The sequence below is a fragment of the Meleagris gallopavo genome, chromosome Z (assembly GCF_905368555.1).
Source record: "Meleagris gallopavo chromosome Z, MGAL_WU_HG_1.1, whole genome shotgun sequence".
NCBI lineage: Eukaryota > Metazoa > Chordata > Aves > Galliformes > Phasianidae > Meleagris > Meleagris gallopavo.
The window spans coordinates 44,681,876-44,705,477 of NC_139435.1; the positions used below are offsets into that span (position 1 = coordinate 44,681,876).

The window sequence follows — 23,602 nt, forward strand, 5'->3', positions numbered from 1 at the left end:
TAATGTCCTTTAGTTTTGTGTATATTTTTTAGCTCAACTATGTATGTAACTGATTTATACTCGTTTGATCTTTCTCTAGTTACAGCTGATGCTTAAAACCTCAAGGAAGGAGGTAAATGTATTTATTTAGACAGCTGCTAAAAACATTTCAAGCTTTGTTTTTTGAAACTGGATAAACCATATTTTTAATTATCCCTCACAAACAAGATTTCTTTTTTTCCTTTTTTTCTAGTAGCCTTTGTAATGCCGTTTCTTTCTGTTCTGGATGCTTTTAAAAAGGCTTTTTCAAAGTCTTACAACATAGTACTGATAATATCTGTTAGTCTGAATAATGTGCTTGCAAGAGCATATAATGACCACAGCTTTAGCAATCTCTGAACTGCAGATGGTTCCTAATGTCTTTCCAAAGAACAGGAAGTATTCCTATTGCACATTGCCTTTTGTTTGGAGGAGATGTCCAACAAAACTGAGATGAAGAGAGTCCCTTTCAGGGATGTTGGCAATGACATGTCTTTTCTAATATAAAACTAGATCATTCTGATTTCTCTTGCTTTGAAAATATAGTACTATTGTATTTATATATCTCTACACAACTTACAGTCCTAAGAGAAAGTCTTTTGTGTTTGATTTTTACCTTGTTCCCATATCTAAGGCATCTGGGTAGTAAAGCAAACTACCTGAAAGTCTTTAAATAAACTCATCTTTATTCAGAGCTTGTCTGGTTACTGTTTTATACCATCAGCATCCAGACCTAGCTTAGAACCTTCTTTTGCAGCAGACATTAAGGAATGAAATCTGTCCCTCCTACAACACAATTTCATGGGCTAAATTTTCCTCCTAAGCATAAAGACTTTATAGCATCTGTGCCAATCTGAAATGCACAAATGCAGAACATATGCCTGAAATATCAAAATTGATATAGTAAAGAAAAAGACTGCAGCATCATCACATGTATTCATTCATTTTTGCTTGCTGTGTTTTGGTACCATTGAGTGTTGTCTCTTACTCTTTATAAGTGTAGTAATCAGGCATGCATTCATGTAAGCTAAAGTAGCAAACAATTCTCTTTTTTTTCTCACAAATAGCTGAAATATACTGTGTGGGACCATAAACAAAAGTGTTTGATTGCCATTTGCATTTATTTTTTTATTTATTTTTTACATTCTTTTAACAGATGTGAAGACAAGGTTTATGGTATTTGTGTATTGCTGTTAAGTACTTGAGGTCCATATTGTCTGCTCCTGGCTGTGTGTTTATTTAAGGGAATGTTGGACCTCTGTGCAGGGGAAGGAGACATTGTGAGTTTTACAGTAAATGATTCTGTTTCTCCTGCATATGGAAAACCAAGTGAACAGATCCAGAAGGATGTTAATTTTTTTAGTTTTCACTTGAATTTAATTGTGGCAATCATTATTATACTTGTTTTTTACTCTTTAATTGGTGATAATGCATAAATTACAGTGGTCACAGCAGTTGAACAGTTCAAGATTTAGCCAATGAAGTCACTCAGATTCTAAAGAGAACCACTGAAGTAAAAAGCCACACAGACCTTTCTAAAGGATCACACAGTTTACTGATTTCCTAGTGGTAACTCTGCCATGACTTTGTGTTTTGATACCTGTAATTGCTTGCTGTGAGAGGAGAAAGTGGTTTAAAGCAGAAAACACTGTGCTATTTAGCAGCTTTTGAAAGCAGTAAACTCATCTGATGTGTTCAAATGCAAACAGTGCTCTGTAGGATGATCAAGAATCAGACAGTGTGACAGAATATAAAGGAACAGAAGTCTGTGCAGCTTTCATGTTGTCATGTGTTTGAAAGTAGCTGGTGTCAGAGATGTGGAGCATAAAACTGGACAGCTGGGAAATGTTACCTCCCCTGGGCATTCTCCCAGCGATGTGCAGTACAGGGACTTTCGCCAGCGCAAGAGATATCTGTGTGCCTCTTGGATTTTCCTAGAGTTTAGGTAATACATTTTCATTGTTCAAAGTAATTAGGGAGGAGGCTGCTACACATTGATCTAGACAGATCATGGAAAGCAGCTTTTGATGTTGTACATCCTTTATTATATTTTTGGAATATTCATTATATTTCACAAATTGGTGTGGTCTTCAAACAAATTTAGTAAGAGTAATTTCAATTCTATACTTTCACCGTACTTGAGCTTCCTATGATGAATGAACCCACATTTTCTGCATGTATTGTAAGTTAAAAGATGTTTAACAGATTCTTATTTGTAATTCTTTGCCTTGTGTAAATATAAAACTTTATGTGACTAAAGTTTTCTTGGGTTCTTACGTAATAGTTGTATAATTAGCTTCAGTATGCTTTAAAGGTAATGAGTAAGTATCACATCTAAAAATATTGGGTTTGCTTCATTGTATGAAAGATATCTAAACATCTTTCAGGTCTGTTAGAATTGCTGATTCAGACTGATAAGATGTTGAGGCACTAATTCATTACACTGCATTTGTGTCTGCAGCCTTCTGTTATGGCAAAATAATTTTTAGTGCAGGACTCAAATATTTTCCTATTTGCAAATTTTCTTTTTTACTTACATATTTAGCAGCAGAATAAAAGAGGACAATATAATATGACTTAATTTCAAGTCATTCTTCTAAAATACTAGAATGAAAAATATTTAAATACATTGCAAAGTGATTTTAGTATTATATTAATGATGTGTCTTAGTTTCAAACCACAACACAATGCTATTCTTAGATGGAGAGAATGGCAGAAGAGTTTTGCTTTGATTCAGCTGACTTCTGTTGCGTTATTTTGCAGATGACTGCTTGGAAAACTGGATAGATTTCAGATTTTTGACATGATTTATAAAGATGGGAAAGAATATGCTAATAGTGGACCTAAATAGAGAATGGAATAGTAGCCAATATATAAAATGTGAGACAGTTTCCTAGCATCAGTTGCTGACTTTCTTTGTATAAATGTTACTTTCAGATTTTCTCCTGGCAGATTATTTTTCAAAACCATACACAGATTAGAAACCCCCAACTGTACACTGAATAATTGTGCAGTGCAGAATAAATTTCTTTTCAGGTAGTTTAATGACTAATCAGCATAATATATTAGTCTCCACAAAATGTTTACTAGTGTAAGTAAAAATATTATAAAGTTTAAAAGCATCCTTTGAAATTCATCATCTGGCTCTTCTTTCTCTTTCCTGTCCTTCCCTCCCCATATATGTGCAGTTTTACATAACTCTTCACAGTCCTTCTGGCTTTCAAAATAGGAATCCCAGTATGATTTGTTTTCAGGTGGAAAAAGTGGGTCATCTGATACTGGATGCCATTCTCCTGACCCTTTCTGACTTGCAGGATTAAGGCAGAAAAACTGTATGGATGCTTAGTTTTAGATTGCTGAAGCTACAGTACCATAGCCATATGTGAGGGTGATTAAAGTGTGGATTAAGCTTTGAAGGGAGGAGTTTTTTTGAATATCTACATCTACTTTACATATTGTTGTGTGTTTTCAGATGGCCAAAGAGATACAATCATGCTGTTTGAATTTAGTGGTAGTGTTCTGGAATATGTGTGCTGCTTACATGGGCCTTTTATAATAAAAAAACAGATTATTTTCTTCCTTAAGATGCATGTGTTTGTGGTTTAGCAGCCTAGTTCACTCTCACACTGAACAGCATTCCAAGGTCTCGAGTACAGCAAGTTTTAATAACTCTGTGAAAATTTAATCATGGCTGATGATGCTGGCCTTTCAGAATTTCGACATAACTTTTAGCTAGCTTCAAAGTTACACACACAGAGTGCTTTATTATTTTGCCACTGACACTAACACATCCCAATTTCCTTTCCATTATCCAGCTGTCGTTCAGAAAGCCTCACTGTCTGAGGAACAGAACTTTTATCTGCTGTCTCAAATACATTGTGTGACAGCTAACAGCTTGCTCGTTGATTGTTTAGTTGTGTAACCCTGCTGGTACCATGCTGGTTGTCATGAGGTATGTGGCTGTGGTTCTTAGAGATAAAATTTAAAATTGAGGTGTGTTGTGTTGTATGCTGAAAGCAGCTGCTGTATCTTCAAGCAATTGCACTGTTGGTAGCTGCTTTCTGCTCCTGGTTTCTAAAGGCTGCCTGGCTGCCCAGAGCAACAGCAGAAGTGCTTAGCTATGTGATAAGTGATGTTTCCAAAGGAGAGGGATATTGTCAGGAAGAAGGTGGCATTTTCACAGTGTGCAGAGTGGAGCCCATGAAGTCTGATGTCTCTGCTTTGGGCTCGGAGAAAAACAGTCTGTCAGGGCAGAGATAGATTTTGGGGCCTGTGGTGTGATCTGAGGGTAGGCCATCTAGTTTGGAGGCAAAACAGCTCATTTCTGAGCTGTTCTGGGGCCAGGGTGGAGGAGTCCATCCCTGATCCCTGCAGTGGATGTGAAATAAGCCTTGCATTGTCTGAATCTACACCGACAGCAGTAGGTGAGGCATCACAAATCTTGGCGTTGTACAGCCAGGCCACACTGGGAATTGGTGTGTGCTATTTGTGATGGATGAGAGAATGGTTTTACTGTTTTAGGATACAGCAGTATGTCACTGAAAAACCCTGCAACTTAAGTGCTATTAGACTTATACGCATCTTGAGTGCACATACAGTCGTGATGTTTTCCCTTTCACATGTGGTGTAATAAAATTTCAAGGCCTCTTAGATTTAGCTGCCTTTGGGGCCACAGGCCTCTGACTGTCTGTTGTAAAGTCTGCAATCTGTGGAGCTGCCTGATTTTGTTGAATTTCTCACAGGGAGTGTTTGTTAGCAGCTATAGTGCCGAGTGACGTGGCAGTTCTGGAATAAAAGCCATGGACACTAGGCACTGAAAGCAAGACAGGCATTCTCTCTCAGATGCCTAACTTTGGATTATGGGTTTACTGTTCTATTTCCTATGCTCACTGACCTCTGAGCATCTAACTGTGAGAAGAGGCATGGGCTGGGCTGCATTTGCCTTGCACACACTTGGCTAGTTCATAAAGTGACAGCATCAAATGAGTGCTTTCTTCTGAGCCTACAAGGATGGATGGTCATGCATAGCAGCAGGAGCAGTATGGTAAATGTGGTGATTTATGGACTCTCTTTCTGAGGAGGAGAATGTTGGATAAAGTCTAGGTAGATGAAAACACATATTTTTGTTTTTGTTTTTTTTAATAAACACTGAACTGTCTCACTGAGATTTTTCAAGTTTCCTGGAATATCATGTTTCAGGTTCAGAGTTATTTGTTGGAAACTTTCAATCTGCCTACTTTCCAGCTTGCTAGTACCTGTATTGTGTGCCCACAGGCACATTGCTGAGGGACTCTGAGAAAAGATCTGATCTGGAAGAGATGTGTTTTTGCCATGAAATTTCAGCAAATTTTATCACAGATTTCACTTAGTTAACTTTGTTCTGTTGTGTGTGCAATTGCCACAGAGATAAAGCCTGAACGTGAAAAACTTTTGTTGTATCTCTTTTGCAGTCGTGTAAAGATAGCTTCCTCTTGCTTTGGCAAGATTTCCTTTGGGCTACATGCACAGAAGCTGCTCTTGTTCATAAGTTCCCAAAGACTCCGCATGTTTTGAACACGCTCATGTATATCTGATGTCAGTCTTTTGATAGAAAAAGTGTTGGGTTAATTTGGGTTGCACAAAAGTGCAACCAAAAACAAACAAACAACAAAAAAAAGGAGTTTATCTTTGTAAGAAAGGTGCAAAAACCTGTATAATTATTTGTTCAAATAAGAAAATGTTTGCTGAAGCTATGGACACCCCATTCCTGGAGGCACTCAACACCCAGGTTGGATGGGGCCCTGGGCAGCCTGATCTGTGGGTGGGAACCTGCCCACAGCTTGGAGCTGCCCCAAAGATTGGAGCTGGGTGGGCTTTAAAATCCCTTCCAACTCAAGCCATTCTGTTATTCTATGAGTCTATCATTATTTGTCTTCAGTCCTGGAATATGGAGATGCACGTTACAATTTTTGAACAAGACAAATCCTAATGTGGTTCTGATTATCAATCACTGCTCTGTGAAAAAGTAGAGAGGTAAAATGGAAACAAATATTTATGCTGTGTTGCAATAAAGTATGTGAGATGTAGTTAAAAAGCAAATTCTTCCTTCCCTTCCTCAGATCCCAGACTGGTACTTGACTGCAAATTCAGAGTAGAATATTTAGGACTGAGTGTTGCTCATTTTTGCATACCATTAGACAAATATGTAGACAGAGTCACAGTATATACTGAGCTGTTTTGAGCATAGAGAGGGCAAATGATTTAACATGTCCAGGCTGTTGTGCATCTTGAATGAAAGCTTACAATTTTACACATTTATAAATTTTGCTTATCTTTATGAGAACGTCAAAATATTAAAAAAGAAAATAGGGGTGGAAAACATGGAAAAAATTTGACTAGCTATATACCTTTCCTTCATAGAATTTTATTCATTGAGCTTGTGATTAATCTCTTACAGTGAAATAAATGCCCGGCTTGATGCTGTGTCTGAAATTCTCCTGTCAGAATCCAACGTGTTTGGCCAGATTCAGAATCTTCTTTGTAAGCTGCCAGATTTAGAGAGAGGTCTCTGCAGTGTTTTTCACAAAAAGGTATATCCACGATTACCCTAATGTATTATTTTCTAATTCTGTGTTTCAATCTCAGTGTACTTTTCATAGATTTTGCATATGTGTTTAAAAATATTTTCTTACCAGTATGACCGAAGCTGACATAATGAAGGGGTACAAGTTTATTAAAAAAATATTTTGCCTTATGGTAAACCCTTATGTTATCTTGCATGTTATCAGTGATTGTTGTTCAAAGAAGAAATATTTTAGTAAAATTAGAGTACAAATACAATGTACTGCTAACACTAACAGGAAAAACATTGAAGGTGTTCCTGTTTTAGTCACTGGATTGAGTGAGATGAGAGGATGTAGTAGGTCCTCGTGCCACCAGTTATTTCCTTTTAAAACAATGCATTACATTCTGTATACTTATCTAAAATCACACTTGCAAATAAAACCACTCGGCTGTAGTTAGCTGTTTAAATATGAGTGTTAGTTTGTTTATAAATTCTCTGATTTGGATCTCACTTGCACATTTTTATAAGAATTACTTGTAATGAGACACTGGCAATTCTCAGTTGAAGCAGATTAATGCACTAATAGTACCTAAGCAGTACTTCATGTTCTTTTATTTCACTGTTATATTTAGAGGTTTTGACAGCTTGTTTTAGATAAATTAATAGATGGGTAGATGGAGAGCAAAGTTGTAATTTCTTTGGATAGTACAGCACAAAGACTTCATCTCTGAAAATCTGAAACTCAAGTTCTTTTTAAGGCTTTAAGAGTGTTAGGCACACGGAGACACTTTCATATTTCAGTGAATGGATAACAGAGATCTGCCATCATGAAGTATGTGAAAAGAGGGAGTGTGCACCAACTTCGTCATTCTCTGCACAGTAGACACTCCTGTCTTGTTCTTCCTTTTGTCTATGTGTGTGTTAGTCTGTATCTGTTTGTTCAGGTCCTATTCCTTCCTGTTCTGCTTACTCTTTCAGCTTTAAAGTTGTCATTTTAGGTGGGACCATTCAGAGGTCATGGATTTTCATGTTATTTTTGGAATGAGGTGATGTTATCAACAACACTGGTAGGGTGTTTTGTGAATCAGATGTTAGGAAAAAGTTGCATTAGTGGAGGAGGGCCCCAGTAGAACCATCAGGAAAAGTAAATGGGGCGGAGGGAATGAGTTTTCTTGCTCTGAGCATGCAAATTGCTTTTGATGAATTAGCTTCCCATAGTAAAAATCTAGTTTGTTATCTGCAGCAGAATGTAGTAGAGTGCCCTGAGCACTGAGTAACCCCTCAAAATCTGTAGGACTTTGAGTAGATGATAGTGTCTCTGCAAGACAGGGTCTGTTTTGAATAAAGAAGCAAAAGCAAACTTTGGAAAGCAGATTCTGAAGTCTAGATAGATAGCGAACCTGACTGAAAAAAGGTCCCTTTGTAGTAGATGCATATTCAAGAACACAAAGTAACTGGTTTTCATGAATGATTATTCAGATTATCTAGTGAAGACTGCCATTTCAGTTTCCACTAGGAGTGTTTCCATTCTGTTAACCCCAGATGTCCGTCTCCCATATGTTCTGACATGAGATTCCTTTTCTGTATTTTCATTCCTACTGAGGAGCACAAAAAGACTGGAACACATTGACAAATGAACTAATCAACAATTAACTGTTAACTCTAATCGATGATGTGCCATAATGTAGTCTTTATAACTCACTGTTAACTACTGGAAAAATAGGAAAATCTGACAGGTATTTAATCTTTCAGATTCTTTGGGCTTCATTGATGTTAGCGTTTGAGAACATATGTTTCACAAAGGCTTCTGAAGTGTGCAGGGGTGGCTGTGTTGTGTCAGTTGTTTTGAATACCTTTCTTTCACATCAGTCACTGCAGAACTTCTGCTGTGTGATGAACTTTGTGCCTGTAACCTCTGGTGGAGACAGGAAAAAAAAAAAAAGAAGAAAAATCTGTACTCTGTTACAGAATCAACTTTGCAGGGCAAAATGTCTTTACTGGAACTCTTCTGGTAAATAAGTATGTCATCACTGTATATTTTCCTGACTTAATTTTTTAGTAAGTCAATTTATGATCCTTATCTTTTAGCATCGTGGAGGTTTGTAATTGCTAATCTGACCCTCCACAAGCTCCCATTGTCCCAAACCACCAAAAAATATTGCTTATCTAACCCCAGGTCTGGAGTTAGAACAGCATTCTTGTACAAACGGGGAGGAGAGGGAAAAAATTTTAGGCATTGCTTCGAAGGTGGTATTGGCAACTCCAAGTTTGCCCCAGTCTGGAAAGGAATTATGGGAATGATAATTACAGGAATGAGAGAAGCAATGTTACTGTTGCTATGGAGAGAGGAATTAATACCAGCACTACTTATTCTCAGTTTCTGCAGCTCCAGCACCTGACATCTTCCCAGACAGAAATGCCGTTAACCACGGCATAGCCTTACCCTTCTCTATGGCAAGAGCGGGATGGCTGGAGATGAAGAGATTTGAAGACCTCTTGGTAGAATTCAGAAGTTAACTTCAAAAGGCAAATGAGAAACAGGAGTGTTGTCTAACTCTGAGAAACAAGACTTTTGTCTAAATTTTGCCTGGAGCTGATGCACAATGAAATCTTGTTGGAAAAGACATCTCAAAATTCCTATTCTCTATTACAAGTTCAGGCCTACTCTACTGCTCTTGGAGGATACTGGGAGTTATGAATGGCTGGATCCTACCTTTTTTTCTTTCAGTTAAAGTGATGGCAGTGTGTAGAATGGCAAGACAGTTGTCTGAGTCCTATGCTTAAATGCGTTTAAGAACCTGTACAAAACAAACATGCTCCACATTTATAAATGTGTTCTACAAAGCCATTCCAATCTTGCTTTCTGGTATCATGTGGTGGTCTGTGTTTCAGAAGACAAATATTTGTACAGATTTAATCTGTAAGTGTTTATCTTATCTGTACCCTTGGCTCTATAAGCTTTTTTTTTTTTTTTTTTTTTTAACTAAAGCTCAGTCACCAATGTGCAGACAACAAATTTATAGCACACATTAAAGTGAAAAAGTTTCACAGAGTCTTCTTGTGCAAGAAGTTAAGTCAAGTAAACCTTGTCAGGGCAAATAATAAAATGACATTTTGGTATATTCTGCTCGCTCCTAACTTTAGAGTCTCCCTGTTTTTGAGTTCCTCATAAATTATCACAGTTAGAAAAACAAAACCTGTTTTGTTCTGCATCAGTGTCTGAAGCCACGCCTGATATTTCATTAAAGGCTCTGATATTTCATTAAAGACTCTGTGATTTTCTGTATCCTGATGATTCAGAGAAAAACACTGTATTTTTTATTTTTCCTCTTATTATATCGACGCCTGTTATATGTGTCCTTGAAATTAGTTATTGTTTGTGTAAAATGTTTAAAATACATTCTCCGCATAGCATGTTATTGACTTCAGCACATCTATTATGCTCACTATACTGAAAACTTGAAGGTAGTTGTTTTAGCTTGAAACGAGTGTTGAACGAGTGCTGCATTTCAATTCCCATTTTTTGAATTTGAAATGCTTTTAACTTGGAGTGTTCAATGTCTGTAAATTGTAGTCTCAGTTGCTCCTTTTTAGATCTATTGGAAATAATTTCCCTATTGCAAACAAAGCTCAGTGACTTTCAGTTGTGTTCTCAGAAGGGTGTTAGACCTGTCATACTGCTGCACATCTTCCATGTGTTCTCCCTGGTGGCAGCCACACCATTTTCATTACGGTTTGAGGAACTGCCACTTGAAAGTATTTGACATCACTGTCAGCTCTGAGGTTATTTTTCTAGTGCCAGAGAAGCTGTAACCAGCATTGGGCACATTTCAAAATTAGTCTTCAAAAATAGCATCGAATAGGTTTGTGAGAATCTTTGGTGGTTGCAGGATTATTAATCCTCTTTATGTAAACTATTTTCACAGTACATTTCAAAAGCTTCTAATTTGTAACACAGTTATATATTGCTTTCATAAAGTTACTCAGAATTTAAATAAAACTAGTCCCACTTTAACGGAGCCCAGCTTTTCATAATCATTATATGCATCTGTTCCAAGTTATCTGTTTGCTTTGTTCTGCACTGCCATAAAATTTTAGATGCAAAGTCCTGCAGTGTTACTGAGATCAACTGGGGAAAGAATAATACTCTGAATAAGCACAAAAGGATTATTTTCACCTTTTTTCTGCAACATTATGTTCAACTAAGTTCTGTGTAGTAAAATCTGCCATTCTCCAATGGTATTGAAGATTGTAATAGAATCAAACAGGTTTTAACTGTTTAGACAACCATGCATGTAGCTTAGCAGAGTTGCTGCAAGAAACTTCAGAATGTTTGTTGTATACTCTTTGACAAATCTCATGATAACTGTGAGGATTGTCGTGCCTTTTGTACGTGATCGAGGTTTTTTCTGTTGTGGTGGTGGGTTTCTTGGTTTTGTTTATCTGTTTATGATTTATTTTTTTTTATTTATTGTTCCTTCATGTGCCTCTCAACCTTTCTTATAGCACATGTTGTATTGTTCTCTTAAAAACTTTTGCCTTTGCCATCTCCTTATAGATGACGTGCTAGTTAAGTCTCAGATTGAATCTTCCCCCACCTCCTTTTTTTTTTTTTTTAAAGAATAGTTTTGTAAAAACAAAACATAAAAATTTCTGCTTAGCTCACGTATTTCATACTGCCCATATTTTTTCATTATTTTTTTTCTGGATGTTGTTCTGCTAGAAATCACTTAATGCTGTCTGTCAGGAATCTACAATACAATTTTGTGTGGCAAGGCTTCAGCCTTTGCATCCTTGAAGAGCACACTTTGTAGTCAAGGGAAGTCTTGCAGAATTTTATCCTTTATGTGCATCAAGGCTGTTGACGATGATGCAGTCAGTCATACTGTAAATTACTTTGACTTTGAGTCCAGGCCTGGATTTATCACTTCGTTAGTCTTTCTGACCTTTCTTTTTTGCTGTGACTTCAAATGCCATTGATAGATTTACTGTGTTATTATTTTGTTTTATTTTGTTGTCATAGCTTTTATAAACAGGTCCAGATTATCAGAAATATGTTGATAAATTGCAGCAAGCACAGAGGTAAAACGAAATTTTCATGAGGATGAATAATGGGTTGTTTATGAAGAAAGATTGAAAGATCATAATTTGGTTAAATTGATTATTAAAGGACAACAGAAAGCTCTGAGATATTTGTAGGGTGTTAACAGCAAAGATAGTGGAGTTAGTGTAATACAAAAGAGTAATACTAGAGAGATTTGGATTAATTTAATGTAAGGGAAATTTAGGCTACCAGATAAAACTTTGGTATGATGAGATTTAGTGCTTTGTGGATTAGTTTTTGAAAGGAAGGGAGTAGTACATAGTTTCATGGAGTATTTATTAAAAGCTCAAATCTAGACCAAAAGAAAACTCTTGTACTACTGAGCAGTTGTGGAGAAACCACCTAGTAGGTCTGTTCCACCCTGCTTTTCATGTATATGAAACAAAGATAAATTTGAGTTTTCTGAAAGCATGCACAATGTAACCTGTCTTTGAAACATCATTGTTAAATTACATATTCCTATTGTCAGGTACCTGCCAACTAAAATGTAAGAAATTATAAGTATAATTCTTCATTGGCAACTTTGTTTTTCAAACTTTCTGAAGTGTAAATGTCCCAGAGTCCCAGTGAACCATGATAAGAAGATGTTATGCATCTCACAGAACTGTGGTTTGATTTGGTATGTGCATATGTTGCAGCACAAATGCAAGCTTACTTTTCTTTGAGAAGTCACTGGTTTTTGTGAGATGTTTTGTTTAAAGGAACTGGTATGCAGTTTTCCTGCTCTATGGGTATTGAGAAGCAGTCTCCAAAAGCACTGCATGTTGCTGGCTACTCTCTGAGAGATTCCCTTTCAATAATATCCTGGTCAGTTGCCTGAAGGAGACGGAAAAATCTTTTTCATACCTTTGTAGATATGAGAGGTGAAAGAAGAGTTGAGTGCTTGTTTTCTCCTTTCCCTACCTAGAAAAGTGCAAGTGAGGGCCATTACATGGGGTTGCTAGGACTTCTGTGATGGATCCATCTTGTCACATAGTCCTGGCAGAAACCAACTAGGCACTGAAGCTGGCAATAGCTACTAACATTCTAAACAGTGACTTCTGGCTTCTTCTTCTCTGTGTCCTTGTGCCAAACTTCTCCCTTTCTGCACTTAACCTTGCCTTTCCAAACTGCATGGATATGTTGTGATACTCATGAAAATACTCACCCTGCTTATTTGCTGCCACACACTATCAGCCTATTTTTCTGCTTGTTGTGTACTGCACGTTTGTTACACATCTCCACCCAGTAATAACAATAGCGCTCTGGACTGATCCCTAAAGATAATGGTTAAAACAATTAGCATTTTTTATTTATCAATTAGCACATTTTATTAATACTATGAATGTGGTAAGATTCTGCAGTTGTATTGCAGTGCATATGCCTTAACTGTATTTTGACTGGTTTTTAAAATCCTGAAAAAAGCAGGCCTTAATGACAATGTACGCTATAATGATTTAGGTATTGCTTCCTTTTCAGTGTTCAACCCAAGAGTTCTTCTTGATTGTCAGCACTCTGTCTCGTCTGGACTTGGAAATTCAAGCTCTTGTTCCAGCCATACATTCTCATGTGAAATCTCCTCTGTTACAAAATGCACTGCTGGAAATCCCAGAACTTCTCTCCCCAGTAAAACATTATTTAAAGATTCTTAATGAAGAAGCTGCTAAGTAAGTAGAGAAAACAGGTGAATTTACATGCTTCATAGGATTTCTGGCTAAGTATATTCAGTTGTGTGAAGTACGCATCCTGTTTTAACAGATCTCAGTTTTATATTTTAGTTTTCATATTTCTGCACATTACTTTTAGTTAATGCAGAACTTCTTGCAGTTTGCTTGTTGTTTTTTTGTTTGTTTGTTTGTTTGTTTTTGTTTTTTTTAAGATAAACTAGGTGAGCAAGTATTTTGCCCTGTGGCTATGTGCTTCAGGCTGAAAAAAATATTTGAAAACTTTTCAGCTGTTCTGGTGAGCAAATGAAGAGCAAACTGTTTTGCACATGTTAATTCATTTAACAAATATTCGCTTTTTAAATTTAGATAGATACGCTATTTTTTTGAAGAGATACTTGACATTTAATGGAGTGGCTGCTCTGCTGCCAGGAATATGTTTTTTTTACAATTTTTTTCAAAATTCACCAAATCTTTGAGGCCATCCTCCCATTTTGTTGTTATTGTTATTGTTGTTGCTTTTTTGTCTCTTTATATGCTCACTAATGATGAGAATATGGAGTTTAATAATTCTGAAGACTCTTCATAGCCTGTGGGATTTACGTCAGCTTATAGCATTTCTGGGGTTACTGCCCTATTCTTGCATTGTGCAGAATGATTAAATGAGCTCAGTCTTAAGATGTCTCAGGCTTTTGGTTGTAATTAGTTTCCTGTAGTCTGCATCTGTCCTTTTGTCTTAATTCTGTCCTCCTTTGCCGCCCTCTTCCCCACGAAAAGGTAGACAAAGAAATTGTAATGAATTTGCATTATATGGGAGAGTGGCTGCAAATAGTTCATTGTGTACACTGCTTCTTTGGAAGTACTGCTGTCTCCATTGTTAACCCTAGATCCTGGTTTTAACCAGCAGAGGAAGAGGACAGGAGGCTTAAATGCAAAATAATGAAGCAAGAACATGGATTCAGTTAAGGAAGTGATAGCTGCCGGTAGAGACCTGGGGGAGAGTATCTTGTGGCCAGTAAGACTTAGTGCTTTTTGAAACAGTAAAATTATCTAAAAAGAGTTCTCTCCTGGTGCTAATCACAAAGGTAGCCATCTTTTCTGAACACTTGCCTTTGCTGGGTCCTTGTCTCCCTTCTCTGTAGTTTTTGTTTACACAACATGTTTGTGGGAATTATAAGATTTCTTCTGATGCAAGGTGTCCAATTATAATTTTGGCAGTTTATGACAAAACAGAATTTATTTTAATTATGCCAAATTTACTTTAAGTTAAAAAAAATATATATATATTTTTGTCACTGTCTTGATTTTAGAGTAGCATACAAAAAAAATAAGATACAATAGTAAAAGTAGATATACAGAATGTATAGATTTTATTTGCATTTATTTATTCAAGATGAAGACTCAAGATGAATAATTTTCATTTCGGTCACATCGAATTTGTGTGACCATATTACTATTGCTCAAAAATCTCTCATAATAATTACGATGACTATTGATATACATATGTGCACAGACACTTAGATACACACGTGCATCATGTGTTAATTTTAGTATATGGTGTAGTGTTTTTCAAAACTCTGTTCCAAGAGCTTTTTGGCATGGATTTGTGATTTTTATCTTGTTTTAAAGTTTCAACTTCTACATTTTTGGTAAGCATTACATAGCAGTGACAATCTTTGCTATCAGCTGCTGGCTATAGAGATCTTTTTTCCTCACATTCCCATGGAAACAAGTCTAATTAGCACAAAATTGTTTCTAAAAATTAGTATTGTATTTTAAAATGGTGTCTTTACTGTCACTTATATAATAGCTATGTCCATGTAAAGCAAAATTGGAACACAGCTTTTGAGTTACCTGCCTGGTCACTGGGTCAAACTATGAGTCCTTTTCAGAGAAAAGGATACCCAAGTAGTCAGGACACTGGAATTTTTCATCTCTTCCATATATTATTAACTCATTTCCTAATTAATCTCCAAATATAAAATTTCAGGGAAATTATGTAACTAACAGTTACTGTTCTGTATTTGCTCTAAAATACAAATATGTAATACAGTTAACTTAGTATTGATTGCACTACTTTCTGTTGTTTTCCTGCTATTAAGGTATTTATTTATTTATTTTTGATGACAAGCTTATTTGTAATAATTTGTTCAATTTCACAGTTTTAAACATTTGAATGGCATTTTCTTTTCAGGTTTCAGTCCTGAACTAAGATTATGCAGTCAAAACAATTCTGTCACTTTCTGACACTGAGTCTGTTAAAGAACATTCTTTTGCATGCATTAAAAATATTCAGGTTAATCTTTTAACGAGAAAAGAAGAAAGCTCATCTGAGAAACTTCTGATTACATTCCACATATATCACTCTGAAAGTACTGCCTCCTACTTATTTCCATGGAAACTGCAGCAGCTACAAAGAACATAACATTATTTTATAGAGCACATTTTCAGCTGCGAAACACTGCTTTTCAACGGTCACCACCATTAGCTATGTATTTTCACCAGCAATGAACGTGAGCCTGCATGCTGCACTCACAACAATCTGCACCCACAGAAGTGAACAGCTGTTACTGTCGCCACTGCTGAAAGGCCATTCATCCTCTCACTGTACTCACATCCAGTGTTTGTCTCCATAAATGTTCAGCAAGAATCTATGAATGTCAATTGGTGCAACATTTTCTGCATGGAGGAATTCAGCGACACTCCTTTGCTCCAGATGCACTTCCATGTCAGACACCATTCTGTCAGACTGCCCCTCTGCTGCCATCTGTCACACAGCAATGACATGTAACCAGATATTGGTGGGAAGGTTCAGCTCATGCTGCCATACCACCAACATCCGCCTCTGTTGTTGTGGACCAGCATCATAAAATAGGAGGCACTGCTTTCAGAGCAACCCTTATACTTTGATGAAAGCCTTGTGGGAAGTATTTTTCTTTGCAGTCTTCATGGAAATATGCCCAAATTCGGCAAATTGCCCTAGGAAGCCTGGTCTAGTTTTAAATGGGAAGGTTGGTGGCCCTGCATGTGGCAGGGGGGATTGGAGATTCATAATCCTTGAGGTCCCTTCCAACCCTGGCCATCTGTGATTCTGTGATTCCATTCTGGGAAATTCTGAATCCATGAAAAAATCTTTAACAAGTTGTACAGAAATTATCCAGAACTCCACATTCAGTATTGATAAAGATTTTGCCTGTACTCAAGATGCTGCAGAGTGAAACAGCAAGTGCGTTCCAGAAACACAAACTGAGACATAAAGGAACAACTTGTGCTTTTTTTTTTTTTTTTTTTTTGCACTGCTGGACCGAGGGAGAATGAGGAGGAAATTTCAGGATTCACATTCAGAGGAGGCCAAACCAAATCAATAGAACAAGAGAAGAATGAGCATAATGTGTTAGATTATGAAGGAGTTTTGAAAATATTTTCTGGAGCTGTCTTTGTGTAGCCTTTGATAGTTTGTATTCACAGTGCCTCTCTGTTTATGTAGTGTGTATGACAGCTTCTGATAAACGTGCTGCACTATGACCAAGTAGAATTTAAAATGAAATATAGCTAGTGTTAAAACAGATTAGAAGAATTAATAAAAATAAAGACGTAGCTGGTAAATAGGGAATGCATTTTTAGATTTACTGTTATTTTTTTCTTACACTTCTTATGGATAGGACTGGAGATAAAACCCAACTATTCAAAGACCTTACAGATTTCCCTGTCATCAGAAATAAAAAGGAAGAGATTCTGGATGTGCTGTCTAAAATCCAATTACATCTTCTGGAAATTCGTGAACAAATTAAGAATCCTTCTGCAGAGTATGTTACAGTTTCTGGTCAAGAGGTAATACAATGTCTGTGATTTGTGACTGTATCTTTGTACCCTACTAAAAAATAGTGGAAGGCTGGGCCTTAGCTGGAACTCTCTTCAGTTCGTATGATACTTGATGAGGTCATCTTAATGTATTCTTTTGTACATCTTTGAAGAACAGTTTTCTGACAGGGACACTTTTTTTTATTTGTTAACTCAATTTACTTTAGCTATTTAAAGAACAAAAACACATTAGTGAAGTTGGATTTGACTCTGTAATGCTTTGCTTTTTTCTACGTGTAAAAACAGTTGCATATTTTGAGGTTAATTATGTGGCTATTAAGTGCAGAAATATTCTTAGAGAACCAAGAGACATGGCTTTAGGTTAATTTGGGGAATGGTAGAATAATTTTGTAAGTACTGATTAAGACTCTATTTGAAAGACAGAAGAGGAACAATATTTATTAATGGTAGATGTTACTTCACTATCTTTAACTCTTAGAAACAGTGGTTGTGGACAGAGCATTGGTATACTAGATGATGTGCAAGTGTGGACAGGTTGTGCTTCAGTGAGCTGAGAAGTTTAGCACAAAATAAAGAGAAAATGGTTCTGGAGAGATTTGCAAAGGTTCTGAAAGGAGCAGTGAGGCAGAGCTGTACAGCATTATCATCTGGGAACTGACGGAGGAAGTCTAGAGAAAAATCCACAGAAAACTGGGAAAAGAAAGAAATACTGAGATGCAGTGAGGAAATAGTATGAGAGTTGGGGTTAAAAGAGATTAACCAATTAGGGTGGGGAGAAGAGCATGCTGAAGAGCTCAGGTGAATATTCCTCTTGATGGTGACATTGAGGAGAGCAGCTACCAAGTTGGGTAGGTTGTCAGCATGGATGCTGAAGTCAAAGAAAAAACACTGAAGAGAATTTCGGGAAGAAGGGAAGAGGCAGGATTAGAAATGTTTCTCTTGCATAGGTTGGTTTGAAAGGTGGACGATGACAGTTGTATGGAGGAAGGGAGAAAAGAAGGGCTGGTTAAAGACAGAGGACAGTCTGAGGTTGTAACCAGATATTAACTGAATCAGACAATTTCAAAAGCCACAAGTCAACTTGTATATTTTTAAGAGAGGAGGTCTTTGTAGGAGTGGGTAGCTCATAAACAATTTTGAACTGAGAAATCTGTCTTGAAAGAAGCAGAGAATTATGGGTAGCTGTTACCTAATTATGTCTGGGGTGAGTGTTTCGGTGACATCAAAAGAGGCAGCAGAAAAAGGGTTGCAGAAGATGGTCACTGAAGTGAGGAATGGCGCTAAAGGCCGAGGCATTACTGGAAAGAGAGAGTGGGAGGAGCAGGGAATAGGAAGAGTCTCTTTCAGGCTGGATCTTTCTTCGTCAGGTCGGTCTGGTGTATTCTTACATTCTTGTAGCATGCTGACAGCTGTAGAAGTGTTCAAAACTTCTTACTGATTGGCTTGGGCAGAAGTAGGTTTATGGTTCGTTTGTTCTGGAGGAGAGTGTAACTGTAAGGAAACAACTTGGAGAAGAATAAATTCTAGCTATTTGCTGTTTAATGTGAGCTCCTATACCTGTTTTTGCGAGCATGTCATTAGATATTCAGTCAGCCCATAGTTTGTTAACTCTTGTTAAGTTCCTGTTAGTATGCTGATTAATCTCCAGATGATGCACACCTTTTCCAACACACAAGGAGTCACACCCTTATCTATTTTATCTTTTGTTTCCATGCCTCTACTGTCAATTGTTATAGATGCTAAACAGAACAGAAAGCTGTCCAGATGGTGACAGCATGGTTATTTGTTTCAGGCAGGGTTGAAAGAGAAATTTTGCAAATGTTTGCTTCCTGCAATGGCATAAACAGTGCATTGGTCTCAATGTATTCAATACTTCCGTTATTTCTCTAAGATAGAGCTAAGATTTAAATGGTGAAAAAACTAGCGCTAATGCTTTTGTTGTTTTTGAAGGAGGTCACATTCTTTCCTGGTTTCTCACTGGCCACACAAACCAACCAGTCAGTTAAACACTGTGTTCACTTAGACTGTCTTGGATTCAGTTAGGCATCCAGCATAGACGTAAATGTGGATTATTTTCTGTCTTCCTTTTGTGAACACGTCATATTTAATTATTTTGAAATGAACTTCCAAAAAAATCTAATATCAGAACAGCTGCAGCAATGCTAGCAGTAGCAGCTGTTGGCTTATTTTCAAATCTTTACAGGTCTCCTGTTTTACCTGTTTGCATGTTATCTCATGTTGTTATGCATTCTAAAAATTTCTACAGTATGAAATATTTTAAGGTGTCTTAGATGAGTTAAGAACTAGTATCATATGTTCTCTGTGGAAACTTGTGATCATTTTGGGATTATTCTTTGTAATTGGAGGTGGTTGCTGGCTATTCTGGTGAGAGTGGGAAGGCTATATCTAAATCACTCCAGCTATAACGGAAAAGCTTTCTGAGATGCGAGTCTGATAGTTTACTGTAAAGGTGATCAGATTCTGGGTTAATTTAATCTGTGATAGCAATTCATTTTGCAACTAACTTCTTCTATTTGAGAAAGCCTCAATTCTTTGACATCTAGAACTTCAGCACAGTGCTGTAAAGATAATCAATATGAATCATATAAAGTACTGCAATAATGCACGATATAATTTTCGTTCCTCTGAGCCTCTTACCACTACTGCTGTTTTACCCTATTCCTTCTGTTTCTGACCTCAAGTGTAACTAAATTTGAAATAATGTACTGTAGATAAAGTGCTGGCATTTGAGATTTTGAATTCTTGTTTGTGAAATATTACAGGTGAGCACGGCTCAGTGTAAATCACTGATCCTTCAGAAGGCCTATCTCTCTGGTCTGGAGTATCCTTAGCACATGTGGGTTATAATGCAGGTGCTGTGTAAATAAATTGTGTGCTGATTGGGTACACAGCTAGGTCAGATCATGTAACAGGACTCACTCAATAGCTTTGATCTGGTTTTGTCTTGGTAGGAGGGGGGTGAAAAGAGCATGTTAGTGATTGGAGAAGGGCAGAAAAGCTGCAGCAAGGGGTCACATCACGGGAGCAGCTCAGGAGGGGAGCTGCTGGTAGAAAATATTTATGTCATAACCCTCACATCTGGGGAAAAGGAACATTAGCTCCTGGTCTATGCAGCCTTCAGGTCAAACATAGTTTTCCTCTGACATAAGCAGATTTCTTGTTAAAAGAAGAAAATATGGTTCTGTTGTCTTCCTAACAACCTCTGATGTCTAATACTACATTTCTGTTTATTTTAGTTTTTGGTAGAAGTAAAAAATTCCCGTATATCATCTGTGCCATCTAACTGGGTTATGGTTAGTAGGTATGTAAAATATATTTCAAGTTTGTTCTATTCTAAAACGAATATCCTATTCAAATGTGGTACTTTGGTGTTAATTTTGACCTGAAATACATTCTTGTTGCTCCATGTACTTTTTATTTTTAAACTGAAACCCAACTAAGTCAAATAATTATTTACTGCTATAATAAGTTTTGCTTAAAACTTCTTGAAACGTTTTAATGCAATATGTCCCTAGTGCTATATATATATGTATATATATATATATATATATATATATAAATGTCATGTATATATACTGGGGTCTGAACTGTTGTTTTGGTTTAATTGTTCATTAGTTAGTAGATATAAGCCTCTCAAAATGATAACTGTTCTTATTCTATTTAGAAAGGTAAAGTTTAGCATGCATAGATCTGTTTTTATGTCTCAATAAACTTATATTTAAAGTGAAAACACATTTTACTCATATACACAAACATTGCTTGACTTGCTATTTAGTATTACCTGATCACATTCTTAGACATTTTTGGATAATTTTTCCAGTAGAGAGATGGAATGAACTATGTAATTGGCTTTTTTTCCTTTTCAGTTACTTGTTTTATTATTTAAGCAGGTCAAATACCTTAGGGTGAGCCCAGATTTCTATCGCCTGAAACTGGCATAATCAGAGTGAACTCTGAAGTGTTTTTATTGACTAATACAAGAGATCAGTATTGAATTGAATCAATATTGAACTAAACAGATTAGCCAGAAGTAAGATAAGGAAGAGCAAATTGCAGTTAATCTGGATTTTGAAAAACAAAACAAAGAAGAAAAAAAACCTGAAACCTCAGAATTAAAAAATGTCTGGGAATGCCAGACAGAGTACTTAATGAAAATATATAGATAAATAACAAGTGCCCCAAATAGAAACTTGTATGCATGCAGAACTCTGTGTTTAACACATTTATGTCAGGTTTATCATGGTCTTCCTTTTTAAGCTGATCTTTCTTTCTTGGAAGTTCTTTGTATATTTGATCAGTAACAGGAAAGTCATCCATTTGTGCAGTGTATGGCTGAACAGAATTCTGTGAAGTATGTACCCGTCACTGACATGTACTACTTTGTGAAAAAGCTTTTAAAAGCTTTCTAAATGGGCGGTGGTGCAGAAACCAATCACTTTATTCACAGTACAGACAGACCACTGGGATCAAAAGAGTTTACTACTGCATTAAAATACCTTCTTTTTTTTAATATAATATACACTTTCAAGGCTCACAGAGAATAAGAAAATTTTTCTAATTTTGAATGTAAATGTTATAGCTGATTGCTTAGTAACCTTGACTTCATGTTTGGCTTTTTCTCTCTTCTAGCACAAAAGCTGTCAGCCGTTTCCACTCTCCTTTTATTATAGAAAATTACAGACATCTCAATCAGCTTCGGGAGCAGCTAGTCCTTGACTGTGGTGCTGAATGGCTGCATTTTCTAGAGTGAGTTTACAACATATCCATTAGCATTCTATTGTATTTTATATTATTTTTACTACAAGAACAGAAAAAGAAAGATATTTATCTTGAAAAGAAAAAAAAAATTGATTGTTATTTTACCCTGAGCAAATTTTAAAATATCATCTAAATATTGTTCTTGAAGTATTTTAAGGCAAGAACTGACTGAGAACTGACATTGGCAGTGATATCTCCACATTTTGAAATTCTGATGAAAATACAGTATTAAGTAATATTAACTGATAAATTGTATGGCTTTACAGTTAAGTGTACCAGTACTAAGAGAAAAAGTACTTTGCAGTATTTCTCACAGTTTTTGGACAGAAAATGTCAGAGTATTAAGACAATCTCTTAGGTCAATGTGACCCACCACAGCTGTATACTAACTCTGCAACTGACTGTGAATCTGTTTCTTAGAAACTAATTGGGGTATTTCTGTGCTTCACAACTGTTTATCTCAGATCTGAGTTTCAGAGGCACTTATTCGACTGTTCAGCTGAAAGATCTTCAAATTGGAAATTTAAAAATGATTTCTCAATTTCTGAATACCTTTGGTTTTTCAAGTGTCAGGCTATAAATTATTTTTTTCACTTCCACAAGTTACAGACCACTGAAATTATTCCTAATGTTGCGCACTGACTTTCAAGTTACTGCTTGACTTTCAGTTGTGGTTTTGTCCCCACTACTGAAACTTAGCAAGTTCCCTCTGAAGCTGTCTCAACATGAGAGACTCTTTATCTACAGTGATCTACCATCATGCTGAATTTCTGAAAGTAAACATCACTGTGTTGAAATCTCCTTTTCTTCTACTTATGTGTATGTCATATGTCATGTGTCAGTGGCCTTTCCTTTAGTTACCTTCTTTAAAAAAGGTTGCATTTTTGTGTATCGATTCTATTGTGTTCTGATTTAAATACAGAACAGACCGAATGAGTCCACTATTTGTCTTGTAAAGATGAGCAATCAAACTTAACGATGCAAATACTTAAGTATCAAAATATTTCAGCGGTGGATATGTGTTCCATATCTGTCTGATGTGGTGGACTTGGCTGCTCCAGTTTTGGGTCACGTGTGACAGGATAGAATGGTTTCTCCTAAGGGTCCCACCTTGTGTTGCACAATAGGACTGGCCTGAATATGCATTTGGCTTTAAGAGTGTCCTTCTCCAGGTGCTCTTACATCTCTGTACGTGTAGAGACTCCTTGCTGGCAGCATTGGGACCTCTGCACTCCAACAGCGAGCAGACTTGGAGTTACAGTGATTCTACAAAAGAAAGAACAGATTTTGCAGCGTGTAGCTCCATGAACAGGCTTCTCAACAGGAGCATCATTTTTGAGGATGGAAGAGCTAGAAGCAGGTGGCTGGAACTAGTGAGAAGGAAAGGAATTTGTTCAGGATATCTCTGGCAGGTGCTTACATGGTTGTAATGTGCAGATGCACCCCCAGCAGCCTGTGTTATTTATTTTACTTACCTTGTGACAGTTTCCAATTAACTGTCAGCAGATTCCCGCTGCCAGTCCTGACACAGGACTAGACTAGGAGCAACTCTTGGATTTGTGATCTTTATGCATCTCCAGAACTACAAGTTGACCACCCATATGAAAGACATTAGCAATATTTTGAAATACTACTATTTAAATAGTGATTAAACATTCTGGAAATTATCTATGATGATTAGATGCTGAATGA

General features: G+C 36.7%; 1 protein-coding gene across 3 annotated transcripts in view; it reads left to right on the forward strand.

Annotated features, from left to right (window-relative positions):
• Positions 1 to 23,602, forward strand: part of MSH3 (mutS homolog 3) — a 111,591-nt gene that overhangs the window by 53,964 nt on the left and 34,025 nt on the right. For all 3 annotated transcript variants that reach the window (XM_085214323.1, XM_085214325.1, XM_085214324.1), the window contains 5 exons: positions 6,455 to 6,587; positions 13,125 to 13,312; positions 16,972 to 17,140; positions 20,389 to 20,453; positions 21,782 to 21,898. In XM_085214323.1, coding sequence (XP_085070449.1) covers positions 6,455 to 6,587; positions 13,125 to 13,312; positions 16,972 to 17,140; positions 20,389 to 20,453; positions 21,782 to 21,898 — 672 coding nt within the window. The remainder of the gene's footprint in view (positions 1 to 6,454; positions 6,588 to 13,124; positions 13,313 to 16,971; positions 17,141 to 20,388; positions 20,454 to 21,781; positions 21,899 to 23,602) is intronic.